General features: G+C 38.4%; 2 protein-coding genes across 2 annotated transcripts; both read left to right on the forward strand.

Annotated features, from left to right (window-relative positions):
- The first annotated feature begins 589 nt into the window (after window positions 1-589).
- Window positions 590-10,296, forward strand: LOC116687240 (E3 ubiquitin-protein ligase MARCH9-like). Its single transcript, XM_032512438.1, has 4 exons — window positions 590-2,223; window positions 7,627-7,782; window positions 8,712-8,904; window positions 9,748-10,296. The coding sequence occupies exons 1-4, from the start codon at window positions 1,879-1,881 to the stop codon at window positions 10,044-10,046; spliced, it is 993 nt and encodes a 330-aa protein (XP_032368329.1). The 5' UTR covers window positions 590-1,878; the 3' UTR covers window positions 10,047-10,296.
- A 1,601-nt stretch (window positions 10,297-11,897) lies between these two features.
- Window positions 11,898-19,698, forward strand: LOC116687246 (tRNA (guanine-N(7)-)-methyltransferase-like). The gene is made up of 6 exons (XM_032512447.1): window positions 11,898-12,123; window positions 12,468-12,595; window positions 12,721-12,905; window positions 16,374-16,487; window positions 18,279-18,380; window positions 19,181-19,698. The coding sequence occupies exons 1-6, from the start codon at window positions 12,044-12,046 to the stop codon at window positions 19,295-19,297; spliced, it is 726 nt and encodes a 241-aa protein (XP_032368338.1). The 5' UTR covers window positions 11,898-12,043; the 3' UTR covers window positions 19,298-19,698.
- Window positions 19,699-23,293: the final 3,595 nt, after the last annotated feature.

Consider the following 23,293-nt stretch of genomic DNA (forward strand, 5'->3'; position numbering starts at 1 on the left):
AAATTACAATGCTTCTCTTTGTGATGAAGGAGCAGGCGCCTGTTCATCTAATAATAGACACCAGACAGTCTCTTCTGAGACAATTATCTGACAGATGTGTTGTGATTGTGTGAATGGTGGATCTATTGTATGCCCTACTGTCGAAGAGTTTTTGTTTTGTTCATTACTGTCAGGGTTTAGAGAAATGGCTAAAGATTTTGGCCCAAAATGCAGAGACGACAGAGTATTGAGTTCAAAGATTTAATAAATGAAAAGGGTTACAACAAAAAGAGTCCTGAAGTAATAGGACAATAGCTCCAAAAAATGTTGAAGCATCTGAAAGACTAGGAATCAAAAAAAAACTGGAACACCGAGACAAAGGTGGTAGACATACACTCACAAACACACAATGCTCTGACAACAGATAAAGACAACACAAAGGTGGGAAAACACAAGGCAGAAAGGGACAAAAGACATGACATAGGAGTAAACAGACTACAAAATAAAACAGGAAACACTAAAATAGAAAATCGCAACCATGACAATTACAAGAAACACACCCATAGGCTACAGTTTCAAAATAATTGTTTTTCTTCTCTCCATCAGCCATGGATAAGAGCACGTGGTCTACGTCACACATCAGCACCTCGGACAGCAGCCTGCCTACCGTGGATGGAGCTCATCTTCTCAGCTGCAGGAGGATGTTTTTACTGGAAAACTGCGATCTGAAGAAGTTTGAGGGGTTATTTTTTAAATGGCGCGCCTGAAAACCAACTGAAAATCACCCTGAAGACCTGGACATGTCGCTGCAGTCTGCCATGTGAAGTGACATTTTATTGTCTTACCTTCTGATTCACAAAGGCCTTGATTTATTTCGGTAAACATTGAATGATGATGTGCGGTTGTTTTCTAACAACCCTGGAGGGACGGTTGCAGTCCACGGTCTGTTTGCAGGAATCCATATCTGACACCCTCTCCATCTGCCTGATTTGTGGCGCAGAGAACTGTGAGTGCAAGTTGTCGTGAAATGGATTCTTATGGTTCATCAGATGTTCTTTTTTAGTATACATTTATAACATGTAACGCTGCTGGATTGTAACTGTTTAACCGGGTGGTCGGACCGGCTTTAGGAGGAAATGCGTTGGATGAAACCCGCTTGATCTAAAAAAGAAGGAAAAAGGCTACAGCGAAGAAGAAGAGACAAGAGGAAATAGTGGTGAATTAAAAGATGCGACTGCGAGACACCAAATGATGCACGCGTGTCACCTCGTTCATAATTTCATTCCCCCTGTAGGTAGATTAAACCCAAATATAATTCGGCTTGGATAATTGTTAATATAATTTAGGATCAAGTATTAGCCCCCTCACACACGATCGCTGTTTTTCCACCTGAAGAAGAATAGACACCAAGCTTTTGTCCTCTGCTGATTTAAAAACACGCTGGGATAGCCTATACAACCGGAAGGAAAATGTAGACAAGGCAAGATGATATGAGGTTGGACCGTTCTGACTTTAATGTGGGTGCTTCACAGGTCGTGGCTTCCAACCTCTATTGGCTCTATCCATGAGAAATAATGCCTCCCTATTGGCTGGATTGCTGTGCACATGCTATAACAACAGGATATGCAAAAAGCTATGGGCTGATCTAATAGCCTATGTTTCCCGCATGCTTTTTTTGACCGAAATCTGTATTTTCTTTCATTGGATGTCAACTGCCTACTTGAATCAAATGGTTTGGATTCCATAATAATAATAATAATAATAATAATAATAATAATAATAATAATAATAATAATAATAATAGCATTCATAATAATGATTAATGGACCTGCCACAGTCAAGCTGAAGGCTGTTTTCTCTCACAAAGCAGTTGTGCCTGTGTAGTAAAGCTGCCGAAGAATGTTTAAGTATCGGATCCGTTTGTTTTTCAATGAACTCAGAGTGTTGTTACTGATGCGCTCTGGATCAAGCAGGAGGACTGACACGGGCAGAGACCCGGACACGCAGACCAGGATGCGAGGACTCGCTATAGGAGGCTGTGGTTGGCCGCCGTTGAACTGCGCTCACCGGGACGATGAGGAGGAATATTATGGCTCTGACTCCCGGCCACGCAGCCTGGCATTGGAGGACACAGAAGAAGAGAAAACCGAGGGAGGAGGCCTGGACGCCGCTTCCATCCCGAGTCTGTCAGAAAGCGGGATGCGATCACCGCAGTGCCGGATCTGCTTCCAGGGGCCTGAGAAGGTATAGTTAAATATTAAAGATATTACTGTGGGTTGCAAGAGGACCAGAGCATTGCCTGCAGGAAACTCCATGAGCCTGTAGGAACCTGCACTCCAGCACCAAGTACTGCTGGTTCATGGGGCCTCAAAGCACGTGGTGCTCCTCTGAGGAAGTCTGTTCTGGTCACGAGGACATGTTTCCAACTCCACTGCTGTTTAAGCTCAAGAATTTATAGAAATGCCTGCTGTCATGAAAATTAATTAAAGTATTTTTCAGGAAAACAAACCCAGTATAGGCAGCTCTCAGAAAAGCACAAGACATTAAAAGACGTTCAAAGTTGACCTATTTAAGAATGTTTTGCAAAATATTTGTACATTGCACAATTCACGGTTTGGTGCACCCTTTCAGAGTCCAGAACCAGTTTTTCAGCATTAAAGGGATAGTTCTACTCTGAAGACAGATTAAAAAAAATATATATTTCATAAAAATGTAAGCAGCAGAGGTTGAGATATCTTAATTTTAAAGGTGAGTCAAGCTTAAAAAAGGATCCTACATTTCCCATAACGCAACTCATTATCACATTTTTATAACTCTCCCTAAATGTCAGCGTCTTTGTCCATGTCAGTTTGTAGCGCAGGTTCACTGTATAAATGTGCAGTAGATCTGAGATAACCCAGATGACATCACTATGACATCATCAGGGTTTTTCCCCCTAATGTGATTAAGATTCTACAGAGCTACAAAAGATATTATATGATTAGCAGAGTAGTGGTCCTCATAAGAAGTAAACTACATTTTTTCAGGAGTGCCCTTTTAAGCTATTTACTTGTGCAAACAGTTCAGTTCGAGGAATTAGCCTTGGTGTATTTGCTGCACACAATAAATTATTTAAAAAGATAATAAACAATAAAGTAAAGTACTACTACAGTCAAGAACTTAAATGTAGAATATATATATATATATATATATATTCTACATTTAATATACAGTTGTGGTCAAAAGTGTACATACACTTGTAGAAAATCACAATGTTATGGCTGTCTTGAGTCTTCAATAAGTTCTACAACTCTTATTTTTCTGTGATAGAGTGATCGGAACACATACATGTTTGTCACAAAAAACAGTCATAAAGTTTGGTTCTTTCATAAATTTATTATGGGTCTGCTGAAATGTCACCAAATCTGCTGGGTCAAAATATACATACAGCAACATTAGTATTTGGTTACATGTCCCTTGGCCATTTTCCACGGCAACTAGGCGCTTTTGGTAGCCATCCACAAGGTCCTGGCAAGCTTCAGGTCGAATGTTTGACCACTCTTCTTGACAGAATTGGTGCAGTTCAGCTAAATGTGATGGTTTTCTTGCATGAACCTGTTTCTTTAGCACTGTCCACATGTTCTCAATGGGGTTTAAGTCAGGACTTTGGGAAGGCCATTCTAAAACCTTAATTCTAGCCTGGTTTAGCCATTCCTTTACCACTTTTGATGTGTGTTTTGGGTCATTGTCTTGTTGGAACACCCAACTGCGCCCAAGACCCAACCTTCGGGCTGATGGTTTTAAGTTTTCCTGCAGAATTTGGAGGTAATCCTCCTTCTTCATTATCCCATTTACTTTCTGCAAAGAACCAGTTCCACTGGCAGCAAAACATCCCCAGAGCATAATACTACCACCACCATGCTTGACAGTAGGCATGGTGTTCCTGGGATTAAAGGCCTCACCTTTTCTCCTCCAAACATATTGCTGGGTGCTGTGGCCAAACAGCTCAATTTTTGTTTCGTCTGACCAGAGAACTTTCCTCCAGAAGGTTTTATCTTTGTCCATGTGATCAGCAGCAAACTTCAGCCGAGTCTTAAGGTGCCTTTTCTGGAGCAAGGGCTTCTTTCTTGCACGGCAGCCTCTCAGTCCATGGCGATGTAAAACACGCTTGACTGTGGAGACTGACACCTGTGTTCCATCAGCTTCCAAATCCTTGCAGACCTGCTTCTTGGTGATTCTTGGTTGACTCTTGACCATCCTGACCAATCTCCTCTCGGCAGCATGTGATAGCTTGCGTTTTCTTCCTGATCGTGGCAGTGACACAACTGTTCCATGCACTTTATACTTGCGTATAAGTGTCTGCACAGTTGCTCTTGGGACCTGTAGCTGCTTTGAAATGGCTCCAAGTGACTTCCCTGACTTGTTCAAGTCAATAATTCGCTTTTTCAGATCCACACTGAGTTCCTTTGACTTTCCCATTGTAGCTTTGTAGCTGAGTCTAATCACTGGGTCAAATGAGCCCTATTTAAATGGGCTCATGAGAAGTCAACAGCTGTAGTCAATCAGAATCACTTAGAAGAAGTGAAGAGGCCATGACATGAAGCTAATTTGATTGACACAACTCGCTACATCACCAAAATTGACATATTTTGTTGCTGTATGTATATTTTTGACCCAGCAGATTTGGTGACATTTTCAGCTGACCCATAATAAATTTATGAAAGAACCAAACTTTATGACTGTTTTTTGTGACAAACATGTATGTGTTCCGATCACTCTATCACAGAAAAATAAGAGTTGTAGAACTTATTGAAGACTCAAGACAGCCATAACATTGTGATTTTCTACAAGTGTATGTACACTTTTGACCACAACTGTATATACTGTGTTACAACAAAAAAGTATGTAAAAATATACTATATACATGTGTGTGCAATATTAGAAAGAAAAAGATGGAGGGCTATACGTTTGTGCAGGGTGTGCAAAAACATTGATCAGGGAATGTGCAAAGGTTCACATCATATTTACTGTATATAACATTACATTAGGCTCGTGCAGCATTAGCATATTTTAGAAAAGCAATTAACATTAAAGTTTCAGAGAATGTTTCCTCAACATTAAATAAATGCATACTCATCATAATTCAGGGGGATTTGAGCGAGGGAGGCCGATATAATACAGGTACGTATAACACAGCTCAAGTGTCTTCCACTCACATTAAGGAGAGCAGAGGGGGTGGATGCATAAAAAGGCAAAAAATGTTTTTTTAAAAGCATTTGTCATTCTTATCTGAGCCTTTAAAATGTAATGTATGGAACCAACCTTGAAGAGACAGACTTTGGTTGAGGTCTCAAAAAGTTTCCGTTTCCCCTACAGATATCCAACTAATTAAAGACCTAGCACATCACCTGGAGTCAGACAGAAAATAAAGTGAGATGTGCGCAATTGTTGTCAGTCCGAGGGCCTTAGGGAGTCTCATACTGACAACAAAAAGCTGCACCAGATGTCCTGTAATTTCTTATGAGGCGACAGAAAAGTGACACGTGAGCAGCAAACTGAATCCAGATGAAGGCGTTAAGGAGCTGACAGTAAAATGTATCAAAACCAGTAGACCCTACACTCTCACATCACTACATTGGGATTCATGTTCCAAATATCTGGTTAGATGATATCCTAAGTCAACCACTGAAATTTTCCTTTCAAGTCAGCACATACATAAATATTCAGAGTTCATGATGCTTAAAACATTTCCATACTTGCTTTTATGTCTTAATTATTCATAATTAAATGGGGGATCAACTGCCGAAAGCCTTTCTTTCTGTCCCATGATTTCTGTAAAGTTAGGAGCTGATCACTGCTCCAAAATTATCATCTCAAATGTTTATCTGGACTGAGAAGTATAGTTATGTATGTTATAGAGACGTTGGGCAGTTGGAAATAACGGATCCTATGGCTTTGTACACTACTGAAGGAGACAAATCGACACACTGGGATGTTACCTGAACACAGTCGTTTTGACACAGACTGATGCATACATGTGAATGACATAGAAATAAGATAAGATTAGCCTTTATTGTCTCCCTTAGGGGAAATTTGTCTTGGGCATTTGAGAGAATGCAAATGGCGTAGCAGCTCACACACAAATATAGCTGTATACACGTACAATCAATCTTCAGGTAACATTCAGTAACATATACACAGATCCATATACACCAGAACATACACACAAAGCATATTGCATGATGTCCTCCACCGAGATATTGCACAATCCGGCCATATAAATTAAAAAATGGAAAGACCCACTAGTTATTTTGTTCATATGTTCCATTTTATGCACCAAGCAGAATACAATTGTATGAGAGAGTTGCTTTTAGAGTAATTGTAGAGATATAATATTCCATAATTTAGCAAATATGCCCTATAAGCAAACCAACATTACACAGTCTCAGAAAAGGGTGGTTAAAAAGTGCAGCTCTGGTTTGTTCCAATGAACTCAAAACAACCATTAAAAAAGCAGTCAGTTGGCAATGAAAGTGAACGTAACAGGGATGTTAGACTCAGAGACAATGAACCAGAAAGAAAGAAAGCTCAGGAAGGAAAAACATTCCTGGACATGTGGATAGTAGAAATGAGATGAGTTAACTTCATCCCACTTCACACTGTAAGAATAAAATCCGCAGAAACACGGATAATGTCCTGGCAGAAAATTACCAGTAGCTTTTCCATTAAGTTTACAGACATTTCTGTTAATTCAAAAACAGGAAATTCGGTAGATCTGCAGTGTGTTCTCTGTACATTTTGACAGACATTTCTGTTAATAATAATAAAAAAAAAAATACGGGAAACATCCTGTGAAAAGTCATAACAGAAAATTCCTTCATATTAACACAGTATTTTAGCCGTATTTCTACAGACTTTTTTTAACAGTGAACCTGACCCAGTTTTGACTACAATCGTTAACGCCCAGCAACCCTAGGGAGTTGTTGGAACTTAACAGAAACCTGATCAAAAATACAAATACGTGAAAGGCACAGGGATGTTATCCTGAAAAGGATTCATGGCAGTACAATTATCAAAGCTTTAATGCCAATACTCTTAAAGTGACAGAATTAGAGGGTACAAGAAAAGTGCATATGTTGAAGGTGATGTGATATTGTTGCCCTTATTACTTAATAGTTAATGTGACTTTGAAATCCTTTCTCTCATTAACAAATACTATGAAACAGCATTGGAGACAGGGTTGCACTTATTACAATAAATTAGACAGATAGACTAATGTCATATTCAACAATACCAAAAACGTGTTGGGTAAGAAAGAAAAGACAAGCAAAATACAAGTTACACACAGTTTCATATTGATTATATTTGTTGGCACTTGCTTCAAGCTATTTTTATCTATCTCTGTTAATCCCTTTGCCAGCTTCATGACAGGAACAATTTACAATAACCTCAAATAACACTGTACCTTTAATAGATACAATGTGACATTAACATTGTCAGGGCTGGGGAAGCAAGTTGTTCTATTCGTGATAAGAAATCTTTATTTTTATTATTACTGCCATCTCCATCAAATCAAATCTTGTAACAAGCAAATTCAATAACAGCTTTAATATTCAGCGGCCTCTGCTGAATGCTGTGTCTCATGCAGATGCTTCTTGTGTCCTGCAGGGGGAGTTGTTGAGCCCTTGTCGTTGTGCTGGCTCTGTGCGCTGCACTCACCAGTCCTGCCTTATCCGCTGGATCAGTGAGAGAGGCTCCTGGAGCTGTGAGATCTGCTACTTTAAGTACCAGGTTCTGGCCATCAGCACCAAAAACCCACTGCAGGTACAGTCACTCTCTCAAAAAGCTGTACTTACTTTCTTAGTCTCTGTTGTCACCTTTAATGTCTACACATTGTTACAGGGGTATAAACATTTAAAGGAGCTACATGAATAAAATCTTTGACAGTAGACTGCCAGCCTACAGCGTATGGCAGAAAGCCATGTGCAAACTTTACATTGCCAGATTTGAGTGAATTATTTATTATATTATTATTATTACAATGAATGTAATGGCATACATTAGAGACCATGTTTACATTACCAACACCACAGAGGCATTTTTGGATCGATTGTGTTCAGTTAACATGCTGTGATTTCTAACAGGAAGCACATTGCTGTTGGCAGATAAAAGCGAGTATCAACATTTACACAAGACTATTTATACTGGGTTTTTTTACAGATAAATGGAAAAGAAGAAAGTGATGGGGACTTGTAGGAAGATGCCAAGAACCAATTAATGAGACACTGCACATTGGAAGTAGTTGGAACATGATTTTACCAAAATTTGTGGCAAACAGACAATTGACAAAAAGACAGTATCACCAAATGTTTCCAGCTTCTGAATTCTGGAACAGAGATAGTTTCAGATGGGAGCTTGTTCTTTCCATTGCTTGTCTTGCTTTAGACACTGGCATCTCAGAATGAACACTATAACTATAATATTTTTGGAGAATTGGTGTGATATGGTAGTAGTGAAATGGCTTAATTCTATCAGGAACTTAAATATAGATTGAAGCCTGAGCAGAAGAGGTTCAGTGATGTGCTGACTGTGTATCTGTGATGATGTGTGTCTTTTAGCCGCCCTGCAGTGACTCACATATAACATAGCACTGAGGCGAAGCCTAGTACAGTCTCTTAATAGAATTATTTTCAAATTTACATCTACAGTTCAGGGTTTCAGTTCATTTTTGCATCTTACTCTGTCTTTTCTAGTGGCAGGCCATCTCTCTGACTGTGATTGAGAAGGTGCAGATTGCAGCCATTATCCTGGGCTCTATGTTCCTGATCGCAAGTATCTCCTGGTTGGTGTGGTCCTCTCTCAGCCCTTCAGCCAAATGGCAGCGGCAGGACCTTCTCTTCCAGATATGTTACGGCATGTACGGCTTCATGGATATAGTTTGTATAGGTAAGACACAGATATTTATTTCACAGGCAGTTGGTGTAAATATTAACACGTTTTTACAATTCAACAAGTCGTTTTGTGTTTATTTTACACGTCCATAATTTTCTAATAAAATTTTCCATAAAGAACTATGTAAGCTAGATACTATTTATCATGAATATGGAGACAGTGTTAAATTAAAGAGAATATTAAATGTTAAAGAAAATATCTTCAGTCAGTGCATAACAGGTAATCTGAGCATGAAAAAGTGGGCAATTTGTCTACAGGCAAGCATACAATTATATATTTTAAATAATAAATAAGTATTTACTTAGGTTTAAATAGAGCAATTAATTCAATGGAAATCCTGTTTTCCCTATAATTAGTACCAAATTACATCACTTGGGAAACCATGAATGTATGTACAAAACTCAATCCATCCAAATAGTTGTTGAGATGAATACCTTATCTCTTACTTTTGTATTTATAACTCAGGGACTGCAAAGCACAAATATAGTTAGTTTACACATACAATACAGCAATTGAGTTGTGAATTGGATGAGTTCAACCATGTGCATATTTGTTTATTAAATAAAACGTTTGTGTTGCAGGAGTGTATTTGTTGCATTCTTTCTCTGCCTCTCTTTTTTTTCTTGGGAAGGAATTTTATAGGCACGTGTCAGTCCAAAATACCCACAAACAAGTCTAGTATGTGAATCTTTTTTTATTTTTGAGAACTTCTTATTCACTCTGTACTTTCTGTACTTGTTAGTACTTCCTGATTCTCATTGAACAAACAACTGTTTGTCTATATGTAACCCTGCTTCCTGCCACTGACCTCCCCCACCCTTTGTCTATTATGCCCAGGCCTTATAATCCATGAAGGATCGTCTGTTTACCGGATCTTTAAGCGCTGGCAAGCGGTGAACCAGCAGTGGAAAGTACTGAATTATGAGAAAGCAAAGGACCTAGGTGACCCGATCAGTTCCAGCATTAAAGGTCATGTTGAGAGGAACTCAGACAGCGGAAGGACGGCAAGTCAACCTGTCAGGACTATTCTTAACCACCACTGTGGCTATACCATTTTGCACATCCTCAGCCAGTTAAGACCCAACAGCCTGCGCAGAGCCAACCATGAGGTGGTCATGAGGGTGACCACTGTATGAGGCTGGCTCATACAGGCAAAGTGGCACGACGTTTAAGGAGGAGATCCAAGTGTTGATTGGGATTTTATTAAAGAATCCTGATCTGCCACATTAACACTGCCCGTTAACTTCTAGGCTCACATTTTGCTTGCAGAATCAGAGCTCAAGAAATATATCTCCGATTAAGGCAAAGGGAGAACGTTGTAGTTTTATCCGAGTTTTTAAACTGCAAAAGTAAGACTAATGAGAAAAAAATTATACATTTAAAAACAAAAGCTTTGATTCTTAAAGCTATTAACCATTTTTACCACCATGACCAATGGTACTAAATGTCATTGAAATGTTTTTTTATTTGTCTTGCTTTCTAATAAATTAATGTCAAGATTTATTTGGATTTTGCTCTATAATTCATAGTTTGACACTGATAATAATTGGGCCCATACTCATGTGACCATCATTTGCCCCAGCACCCCTCACTTTTATAATGAATTTCTGAAGGTCTGTCATGATCTTATGATGTTTTTTCACTCAAAGCAGCATTGATGAATATGTATAAAAATTCATAAAAATATACATTAAAGTACAATTCATGTTTTTAATAAAGACAACTTGGTAGGAAAACGTGTGTGTTTTGTCTCATTTTTAGGCAACAAGATGGATCTGAGAGCAAATGTAACACTCTTGGTATGATTTCACTTTCCTGATTTCCCAAATCTCTGATAATTAACACACACAAACACACACACACACACACCCTGGGTGTCTCTCTTTCTTTGATGTCAACTAGCAAACAAAGAAAGAATTTTAAAAGAATATGGAAAAAGCCTGAATGAAAATCCATTCACATCCTGTTAGTCTAAAAAAATATATAAATCTCATTATGGATCAAGAGAGACGAAGAGATAGAGCTCTCTCTCTTCTGTACATCTATGGACGTGAACAAATGTCTTATGAAGCCTTACAGCAGGAGGGAGCTATAATGTGTCACCCCCTACTTGACAGACTGAACGGAGAGAGATATCAGAGTTGATTTCGAGGACACCCAGAGGGAAGGGCAGCATTGAATTTTAATAGACAACACAGTGAAAGTGAAAAGTATTCATGGGCCACTGAGTGGCTTCAGGAGGTATTAAGAGTCCTTTGCTCATATTTGCTATATTCCCTAAACTCTGTGTTCTTGGTGTGTGACTGTGGGTGGGCTACAGTTTCTATTGGATACCATTTATTTTATCAACAGACACATATCAAAACACCCACAACTTTGCTCTTTTGGGGTTCACAGACAAGTGTCCCAAGTACAACAAAAGCAGCATAACTGACCAACTTAAATTATCAACAAATATATTACTATTAACATAGTTTCTAATTGTAAGTGATAGTAGACAGAAAACAACCAAATATAACTCTGCATTATTTTAAAATAAAATAAATTCAATTAAAAATACCACATGTTAATACCATAGACTGTAGTCTATAGTTAATACCAAATGCTACACCTTCAGTGTTAACTTAGTCTGTTAAAGTACTGAACCCAGCTACAGTTTTGAGGTGCTTGCATTTTACTTAACCATTTGCATTTTATTTTATGTTCTGTTAATTTAAGAAACACATTATTTACTTTACTACTCCAATAGGTCTACATTTATCTAATGGCTACAGTTTTACTAATACATACATTTTTACAAATGTATGTAGATCAGACTATACTTTTAAGCCAGTAGCTATCTGGTTTAGCCCTTGCGAGTTGAGTAAAGACATAGACAGTTAAAGAAAACGCCCATGATAGAGTAAAGCCATAGAGTAAAGCAAGAAGTAAGCCCAGAAATTAGCCGGATAGATAACTGGCAAACACTGAAAAGACGCCTACTGATGACGTCAAATCGCCGCGACTCATAAACGCTGGTAAACCGTATACGACCTAGAAACCAACGTGACTCTCTGGAATTGTCTGTGTTTATTTAATAATTAGTTGACAGAGTGAATATTCTCGGGGGATAACGTATCTCTTTTAATCCAACATGAGTTCGTCAATGCCACAGAAGCGTTACTACAGACAGCGAGCCCATTCAAACCCGATGGCTTACCACACGTTTGATTAGTGAGTGATGAATGTATTCGAGTGGAAAACCTGCACCACACACTGCTCGTGTAAATTTCTGTCTGAACCTGCTAAAGCTATAATTGTCAGCCCCTAAACTCTGGTGGTATGTGGCCATGCAAAACGTTTCGTATTTTGGAGCCTTGTATAGGAGATATTTGTTTGAGATTTCAGCCTCCGCCACAATACAATGTCCCTTAACGTTAGTTGCTAACAGTGGTGTTTAGTAAAAGTAATCAGTACCATCTCTTTTCATAAACACTATCCCTGTTAACACTGTCAGCTGTTTTCACGAATCTTCACTACAAAATGGCTCAATTGAAATCCCCCTATTTCCTCCTCAGCCCCGTGTGTCCTGAGGTGATGGACTGGTCCAAACTGTATGCAGACTTCTTTACTGGCAACCCCTCTGAGAAAGAGTCCCCCCAAGTTGAGTTTGCAGACATCGGATGTGGATACGGGGGTCTATTAGGTAACTAATAGATAGACCACTGAATAGGTCACTGATCTGACCACTTACACCGTTCAAAGTGTATAGTTTTGCTCTGTTTTGACATCATGTCCTGTTCTCTTGTGTCTCTGTGCTTCTTCACTCAGTGGAGTTATCGCCACTTTTCCCAGATAAGCTCATCCTGGGCTTGGAGATCCGAGTGAAAGTGTCCGATTATGTTCAGGATCGTATTCAATGCCTGCGTGCCTCGGAACCAGGAAGCTACCAGAACATCGCCTGCATTCGCAGCAATGCGATGAAGTACCTCCCCAACTTCTTTTCTAAAGGACAGGTAGGTTTGCCTTGGTGTGTCTACTGCTGAGTGATGACAGAAACAGACAGTTTTGGTCCTGACAGGTTGCAGTTTTCCAAGTCATTGCACTTTCCTACATGAAAACACCCAGTTCAGATGCAATACTTTTAGCCCAGCTGTGAATACAGTTTAAATTAATTCATATTAAAATATAGAATGTGTTTGCATTCACTTTACATTCATTCGATTCATTTTAAAAATAGTAAGTTTGTGTTACTTTACATTCTTTTTAGAATTGTTTTTCCAACTGGCACACATTTCTACCGTTGTATTGAAAAGTAATAAAATGTTTAGTTTTTTTGTTTTGGAAGAAAAATATACATTTATATTTATACATGATATAATAGATATTGTACGTTAGTTTTTCAACAATTTGTGCTACCGGACAAATTGTTCTGTTTGTTGCAACCAGAAGACTGTTCTGCATTTTAAAGGCTTCCCTTCATTTTTGTCCTGCTCCCCACATGCGCCACCTAACTCAACATGGCATTGACCCACCACCATTTAAAGTCTCTGAACCCCTTGAATCTCATCATTTAAAGCTATAATGCATAAATTTCTGTTGCCCCCCATGAGGGATTCTAAGTAATGATTCTGAACAATGATGTGTGTCCACATGAAACAAGAACTCTCAATGGTCATGGTGTGAACAGTAATACGGACCCGCACACATTCTAGATTTGATGTTACAACTATATAACTGACTTTATTGGTAGGACTATAGGGAAACTAAAACTACTAAAATACTACTATTAGTGCTAACATATAGTAAATTGACTTCACACCATGATCGCCTTAGATCTTATCAAACAAACTGATCAATGAACTTTATTGCAAATGAACCAGAAAATACACTAAGAAACAAAAAGCAGATGGGTTGTATAAAATATTTAAGAAAGTTGACTGAAGACGACCTCAAATGCAGCGTATTGTCTTAGATTCTATGCACCCATTCATGTTTTCATCCGTGTTCTGATTTCTTTTTGGTGTTAATAGTTATGCCAAAACCAAAGTTTAACCAAAAAGTCATGCACACTGTCAATCACTTGTGTTCACCTTATTTACAAAGGTTTAGTCCTCAGATCTTCATGAGGTCATGAAATCCAGGAGTTGAATTTAAGTGTGCAATTTTTTGTTGTTAATACAACCATTAGTCTATAAGCAATAACTTACCGTATGTGTTACCTGAGGAGAGTTAAATGTAATTGTGATGGATTGCAGCACAGTAATTTTGGGCTCTTATTGTAGCACCACTTTCCTATCTGCACACCATCTCTATGTTACCCCGAACAAATACCACGGGCAGAGTTGAAGCTGGTATGTTCTATACCGTGTACCGACATGGACTGTAATAACCTTAAATTAAGACTGACAGTAAGATAATAAGACTGTGCACGTTTCTGACTACAAATAATAACTTTATTTATGTTCAACATATGGCCTGAATGATTTTATAAAGATTTCTCATTAAATCCTGGATTTTGCAACAATGGGGTCATTGACGAACAATTAAGGCATTGCACCAGCTGAGTATAGAGCAGTGCAAGACGCCATTTATCCGTTCCCATTAGCTGCGGTAATCTATGACTTGTTGAAAGTCGTATTAGATTATACAGTGAGCTTAGTGTACCAATTTAGGTACCCTGGGTAAAAAAAAAAAAACTCACCTCAAATGCCCCGAGCAAGTATAAACTAAGAAATGCACATAGGGGAGTAATTGCTGTAACACTGGTATATTTAAGGAAAAATAATGATATACTTTATTAGGTACATCTGTTCAACTGCTCGTTAACGCAAATATATAATCAGCCAATCCCTCAGCAGCAACTCAATGCATTACGGCGTGTAGACATGGTCAAGACAATCTGCTGATGTTCATACCTAGCATCAAAATGAAAGGTGATTTGTTGTTTTTGGCGAAAAACTGGTTTGAGTATTTCAGAAACCGCTCATCTGCTGGGGATTTCTACGCACAACAATCTTTAGGGTTCACAGTGGTCTGAAGAAGAGAATATATCAAGTGAGCCTAATTCTCTGGGTGCAAATGCCTTGTTGATGGAAGAAGTCAGAGGAGGATCATCTTAAACTAGTTTCTTGAACATGACAATTAATTCAATGTACGCAAATGGCCTCCACAGTTACCAGATCGCAATCCTATTGAGAACCTTTGAGATGTGGTGAAACATAAGATTCACATTATGGATGTGCAGCCGATAAATCGGCAGCAACTGTATGATGCTATGATGTCGCTATGGACTAAAATATCTGAGGTCTATTTCCAGCACCTTGTAGAATCTAGATATGCCACAAAGAATTAAGCTGAGAGTGGAAATGTATCATAGGAACTCTGCCTGGTGTTGAAAGAGATGTGCATTTGCAAGGTGCTTTTTTCTTTTGCAGACAGTGGTACTCCCCTCAGCTCATTCAAAACTTGCATCTCTTGACTCGCATTAATTTACCAAAGAAGGACTTATTTCTAGTTGCAGCTTGTCTTATTATTAATTGTAGTATTTTGTATTCCTTGCTTGTGATTTGAACAAAACTTCCAGAAAAATAAGACAACCACCCAAACTAGTGCTTAAATCTAGTCCCAATTCTTCTCCTGTGCATGTGTTTTAAAATGTTAAAACAGAACATTCGAAAGGCCTGAAATAGGATTTTTTTTCCTTCTTCTTAGTATGTTTTGTAACCCAAAATGTGTTAAGGTTTTTCCATCTTCCATCACCACCACAGCGGCCCCTGAGGCTGCAGCAGTCCCTGGTGATTATCCCGACATCTTTATACCTGACATTGTTTATTTGAGCTAATAAAAAGTTACTGGAATGGTTTTTAATGTATCAATCAATGCAGACTTCACTTGTCAAAGACCGAGACATGGGGAACTTTACGGTGGGGTGGGGTGGGGAAATCAAGAAGGGAAATTCCACTTTGGGGGAAACACCTGAAGAGAATCAGGGCATAAGTGTGGTACTAGACATGGCCGAATGACTGAAAGGTCATAAAATGAAGTGATCCTTTTCTTTTTTTTAACTGTATAAGCTGTAAGCGAAGAACTGCTGAAAAGGAAACTTACCATGATGGGGACAGTAAGAAAGCTTTTAAAAACTCAAAAAATATCTTCTATCGCGTATTTTATTCACCGGGAGGGGTTGAGGTTTATCTACAGGGGTATTTAAATAGTCAACAAACATGCATAAATGACCTGACCCATAAAATTGGGTAACCATTTTAATTACAGTCATTTTCTGGAGGTTTAAATTACTGGGGTCTGATCGACCCCAAGGAAACAAAAGATGTTAGTAAATTTGAGGAAAACAGGAGGGTTAAATTGAGGTGACAATCAGTCCCACGCTGAAGTAAAAAATAAATCGTTCTATTTTTATCTTGTGTGTGGGAATGTGACCAAGTCATTTTTTTTCTGTGCTAATGTAACTTTTTTGTCTTCAGCTCAGTAAGATGTTCTTCCTCTTCCCTGACCCTCACTTTAAGAAGACCAAGCACAAGTGGAGGATTATTAGTCCCACATTGTTGGCAGAGTATGCCTACACGCTGAGAGTCGGGGTATGTACATAAGTAAGACATGTACCAGCTAGTGCTGAAACGATCAGTCCATCAACAGAAATTTAATTTGCAGTCATTTTGATGAATTGTTTGTCATTTATCAAGCACAGATTCCAAGAACAACATTCACTTGTTTCAGCTTCTCAGATATGAGGGTATAACATTGTAATTTGTTTTAGACTGTTTATTGACAGATTTGACAGATTTATTAATAATACAAATAGTTATACGTTGTAGCCGTTGTTCCATCCAATGTCGTCAGCGTTCAGTGTTTTTGTGCTCTAAATCATTTTTTTAAATTGAAGATTCTGCTCAGATTTAAACTCCAAAATTTAGTTAAAACTTGCCATTTAAACAGTTCAGCCAAGATACAGAAAAAACACTCCTACCCTTTGTAGTATTTCTCCATTGTCAACAAACAATACCTTGGGTCCATCTCTTGTATTTTCCTACAATGTTGGTGGTACACGGCCACAAGTCCATTCATTTCCACTGAAGACATAAGTGATTTAAAAACAGGTCACAAATATGTAATTTTTAATGGTTAAATGATTTACTAAAAACAGCCGGGCACTGTAGTTTTTAGAAAATGTAACACAAACAGTAGTAAAAAGTGCATTTCTTGGGGAATAATTTCAGCCACGAACTAATAGACATTTGGTGCTCCAGTGATAATATAGCCGCACAATGGTGTGTGTGGGATCCTTTTAAAAACAAAAAACTAAAAGACCCATATGCATATTGATAAAAGAAAATGTCTGCCATTGTAACAGTAAGAGCTCATTGATGTGTTTTTGATTATTTTGGGCAACAATGGAACAATGGCACAGAGGAATAAGATACAACAGGCTTTGGCTACACAGACAAATTTATTGTTTTGGGCTTTTAATGGGATTTCTTGATGATAAAAAATAATAGTATCATAGCTTTATGCTTTAAGATACCTTAGTTTCAGGTATATTATCAGTGTTTTTTAAATATCCACAACTGAGACTTTTACCACCACCCCACAATGACGGAGAATTGGATTCAAGTTATAGTCTTATTAGCACTACAAACCAAGTAATTGTTGATATACTAATTACCACTCTCCCCATCATTTTATCAATTGATTGGTGTGTGTAGAAATTCATGAATTAAATTAAATAGAGCAACCATTGTGGCCTGCAGCTTGTTGACATCTGCACACACGCTGCTTCTGCCTGTCAGAGCGACACTTCATTTAGACACAAGTGCTGCTGGAGGTTGTTGGGAACAATGATGGGTGTGGGTGGCACACAGCCATGATGGTGGGTTGGGAGGCTGTCAAGAAAACGCACATTATAGAGGCAGTTTCATACTAAAAAATGTGGTTTAATAGAGAATATCTTTTCAGTCAGACCACATCTGAAACAGTAAACAGGTGTGATCAACACAGTCTCTGACCCTGCCTTCTCTGAAACAAACCCACATGTGCCGATATGCACGTAAAAAATTCTGTGCCATTGCTGAGTGTTCTACGAAATCCTTGTTCTAGTAATGTTATCTGTCCAGCCTCTAAAGTCAACTACAGTGACATAGGTGATTAACCTCTATGTTGGCTGTAGGTTATTTTTATCTTTTTTTCAACACGGACCATTGGTCTCCAAAGGTGATGAAACAACTGATGCTGAAATGTTGGACAATGTTTAAAAGGACAAAGGCCATGAGTTTATTTTGTGATCGATTAATGGGTGTGTGTTTATCCACCGGTCAATGTATTTTTCTTAGAACTGTGGAAATAACCCAGCTGTGTTTGTCTGGGCATGTCAGGGTTTGGTGTATACCATCACAGATGTGGAGGAAGTGCACCTCTGGATGGTGAAGCACTTCACTGAACATCCGCTGTTTACGCGTGTCTCTGAGGAAGAACTGGTACGTTGATGTGGAGCTTTTCATTTCTGTGTTTCCAAGTCATCTGCTTATTGAAGGAAAAGAGGTCAAACTCATGATCTGAAATTCTTTGAAGGAGTAGTTCAACATGTTGTGATGAATGGTTTTTCACTTGCTCAGTTAGATAACAAAACTAATATAACTCATGTCTGCGCACTAAATATGAAGCAAAGCTAAAAGCCATTAGCCGATTAGCCTAGCTGATGCTTCATGTACACAATGTCGTACACGCTTCCTTCCGCAATGTCTACACCCATTTTTAACCTTGAAGTAACAACAGATAAATGGCCTTAGTTAGCTACTTTTGTTGGGTTACATAAATATGCCGGTTTGTTAACAAATTAAAGCAGACACTAACAAACCGTGTACAACTTCAACATTTTGGGAAATGTGTTTATTTGCGTTTTTGCAAGAGTTCAACAACAAGATTGATACCACTTTCCTGTACAAACATGAGAGCAATCTTTTTATCTAACTGTTGGCTAGAAAGCAAAGAAGCGTATTTCCCAAACTGTTGTACTAGTCCTTTAAAAAAGTTAGTAATATTAACATTAATGCATAATTAATTCATTAAAGTGAGAATGGTGAGCAAAACAAAATAAGGTAGGTTTGTTATTTATTTTTACACATAACTCAAATTACTCCAACAATAAACATTAAGCTGATTATGATTTTAAGTTTGATGCACAGTGTGAACAAACTGTCACAAAAGAAAGTTTACTTGAGCTTATCTGCCACTGCATCCCTTTTGATTATAATTGTGTTTGATCCTATTTTGACAGGTTGGTGATGTCATCATAAATCGTTTGGGTACCTGTACAGAGGAGGGAAAGAAAGTGCAGAGAAGTGGCGGGAAGAATTTCCTCGCAGTTTTCCGGAGGATCGAGGATTCAAACTAAGAACAAACACTTTGGACATGCAATGAACTGAAATAATGGTCTTATGCATTCATCTCTTCATGGACGATAATGCTGCTCTGTGGATCAGGAGGCTGCGGCTTGTTCCCCTCCAGCACATAACAAGTGATGGTGTGATTGTAGTTTCTGGCATTATTTGACAAACTTATACATTATTACCAATAGTGGATTTGTGTTTGACTTTTTTCACATCATTTTTATATTTTATTCCTTAGCTCCCAAAAGACCGCACAAGGGAAGTAAATCATTAATGCAAGTGTTTTGTATCGCTTTTTTAATCTTATTTTTTAATGATTCAGTTTCACGCCGGTTTCTTTTGCCAAACTCCAAAGTGCTGTAACAATTTCCTGTAAAGCTGTATTTAGTAAAACCAAAAATCGGTATTGGGTTTGGTTCATTTTAGTGGTGATTTGTACATTGTCTGGTAACACTGAAGAGAGTAGGTGGAATGAGAATTGAATGACTATATGTTGTTTTACCTTGTTTTGGGGCCTTTCTCACAAAAGGATTAAGAGGACCAACTTTTACGTTACCCAGTATTCTGGATTTGAAGGGGACTTTAGGTTTTACTGCTTAAAACCATTTCAAATTACCAGAAGAATTCAACTAATGTTATAACTGGGTTGGCTTCACAATGTTATTTCGCAGTATTGGTGTCTGAATCTGAAATAGATTACCACATCATCATTTTTCAAATCTTTTCTGTTTTTTTGCAGAAGCAGTTTAAAGAACTTGTTTTCTTAAAGCTTGAGCGTGTAACCTTTTGATATTAATGAACGTGGTCATAAAAGGCTTGCATCACGTCGACACACCGACAGTTTTGTTGTCATTACTTAGTGTTTCTGTATTTGATGTTAGCTGTATATGACAGGTTGGAGTTCTTGTTTGCCAGGAGCCTGGAAACAGAACAGTGCAGGTTTGAAGCCCTTTTGCTGCTGCAGGGGGTGGTGATTAAGAACAGGACAGCACATGCCTCAGTGATAGAAACCCAGACACTGGGAAACTTTAGATGATCGCAGAGAGCAATTGAAGCACTCATATCCCTAAAGAAATGTAAACTCATACTAGAAAAGGTTTTACTTTTCTATCCTGTTCTCAGATTATTTGCATTGTGGCAATAGTCGGCCATATTTGACAGTACATATTCTGAAACCTACAGTGTACTAATGAGCATTTGTGAATTTAGTTGTTTTTTTTCTCAACTTTTGCTGCATATTGACCCAAATTTAGATTGTTTTCAGAATTTACAGATCAACATCTGTGAATATGCAGTGGGCTCCCAGAATGTTTGATTGGTAAGTTGCTCTTTTGTGAAGGCACCTTTTAAGGCTGAAAGGTACATACAGGTTTTGGAGCAACATATACTGCCATCCAATCAATGTCTTTTTCAGGGACATCTCGCTTATTTCAGCAAGACAGTGCCATGCCACATTCTGCACGTGTTACAACAGTGTGGCTTTGTAGAAAAAGTGTGGTTACTAGACTGGCCTACCAGTCCAAACCTGTCTCCCATTGAAAATGTCTGGCGCATTATTCATCCATCCATTGTTGTCCGCTTATCCACGGTCGGGTCGCGGGGACACCAGCACGGTACCCCAAATTTACCTTTCCCGAGCCACAATATCTATCTCCAACTGGGGCTTCCCGAGGCATTCCCAGGCAAGGGGGGAGATATAGTCCCTCGACTTTGTCCTGGGTCTTCACTGAGCTGGACGTGCCAGGATAACTCCCTAGGGAGGCGCCCAGGGGGGCAACCGTACCGTTTTACATTCACTGCACCCATGCTGCCTGGTTATCTGGCCACCACCTCAAGCTCAGCTTTAAGCCAACATAGCTGGTGTACTCACAGAAAATCCTGACTTGTTTCTTAGCACAGCATTAACAACTGGGGAGATTCTACACAGCCAATCTGCATACTGCATGCTTGGAGCATCAATTTCTTCCTCAATTGGGATTCTCAGGTCTGGACTAATGAGAAACTTCTACCGACCCAAGATTCCAAACCAACCTAATCTTTTCAAGGCCTTTCAACTGAACAAAGAAAAAAAATCTCTTTTATCTCAACTTCCAATTTTCCTATTTACCCATACTGCATGGCATACCCCGTTGTGGTTAAACCTGAACTCCCGTCTTTTAATAGTTTGACCATTCTTGCCCCCAAAACCATTGTGTAAAAAAACAACAAAAACTGTTGTCTCCCCTCAGGCTGAACTTACTGTTCAAATTTAGTCGGCTAATATTTAAACTGAAATTTTAGAGAATTTGTTTGTACAGTATTTTTCATCTCTGTGGTTGAGTTAGACATAGGTTAAATACTTTCAAACTACAGAGTGCAACAAAAAGGACCTGGAACTGCTTTAAAAATCTAGCTATATATAATCTAGAATACCCTACATAAATATTTTAAACATATAACCTAAAAAAATCAATTTAACTAGAAAATGTGTATCTTCTTGTTTTTTATACATAGTACTGGTCAAATATACAGGGATTATGTTGTTGTTAAAAATGTCTATAAAAGCTAAGACCCCAAAGTAAAAACAAGCTTCAGAGGAAACAAATCGAGTGCTTTGTAGGAAGAATGAACAAGAAAAAAAACAGTAGAGAGGAAGAATGTAATCAGGGTTTCATAACAGTATTTAGGTCAACTAGTTACAGGAGTACCTATGCAAAATGTAAACAAGACGAACAATTTGAATGCAATTGTACAATGTTTCTAACTTATTGGATAGAAAGTAGACAACAGTGGCACATCACAAAAACATTTTGCCTATGTAAAGCTTATCCGATATGATGTGATGTTATAAATTTTATCAGTTTCACAAAAAAAGTCTGATTCACACTCATGTTTGTTGTTTTTCTGCCCGGAGTGATGTCTCTTTGTGAAAACCACCAGGCAGTTTTATTTAAAAACCATCCAAGAGTAAAATTTTCTGTGAAATCCCTCATTATATACATTATGGTAGGTGGTCTTACATAGGTAACATCCCATTCATTGTCAATCACATAAGCTATCACTGTGGTGGTCATTCATCACACACAGCCAGAATGAAAAAGTCTCTCGCATATGACACAACACATCTTGTGCCCAGATATGCTTTTAATCTAACAGACCACACCTTAAACATCTATTTTATATTCATGAAATGAAAGTGTTCAGTTTTTTTTTTTTTTTTTTTATAACTGCAGAGTTTTAATCAATTACCACACGTATGATGATACAAAACACAAGTAATGTTATTGCTCTATTTTTATTCTTCCTTTCCACATCTTCATATCCTGTATGCTCAAAATAAGCTGTTGGGCATTTGGCAACTCTTTGTGTCTGAACACAAATAAACATAAACACATTCTGAATATGATATTCTGAACAGTGAACATTTGTTCAAACACAACCAGAATCCACTTGAAAAAAAAAACATAGTACACATAACTGTGAGCCAATCTCACTTAACAGAATGGCTGAATCTCTAGTGGCTCTCTTTGAGGGAGTACATAATGATTCCCAAGGGTACGTAATACTAATGCTGTTGTCAGGGGAATAAACAGCTGACATAGTCATCAGACAGAAGCGTTTAGGAACCACTGACTTAATGGGTGACCACCTAACAAACCTGGTTCACGGTTTTCATTACTGCTTACAAACAAAATCTGGAGTAGACCCTATTACATAAATACACCATCCTCACCAGCCTGCTGAGAGAGGAAAAACACAAACTGTACTCAATAATTTACCTGCACCTCTGGTTACGTACACATACACGTGTGTGTGTGTGTGTGTGTGTGTGTGTGTGTGTGTGTGTGTGTGTGTGTGTGTGTCAAAGATACTGATCTTCTGATACCACCCAGACAGGCAGGCTGCAGACATGAACTTTAACATACTAATCTTGCTTAAAGCATCCTCCCTTTTAGGCACTGTGCCAATATAGTAAGGGGAAATACCTCTCAGGCTATCCCTACTATGCGCTGTATAGCATG

Source organism: Etheostoma spectabile, chromosome 4 (assembly GCF_008692095.1).
Source record: "Etheostoma spectabile isolate EspeVRDwgs_2016 chromosome 4, UIUC_Espe_1.0, whole genome shotgun sequence".
Lineage (NCBI taxonomy): Eukaryota > Metazoa > Chordata > Actinopteri > Perciformes > Percidae > Etheostoma > Etheostoma spectabile.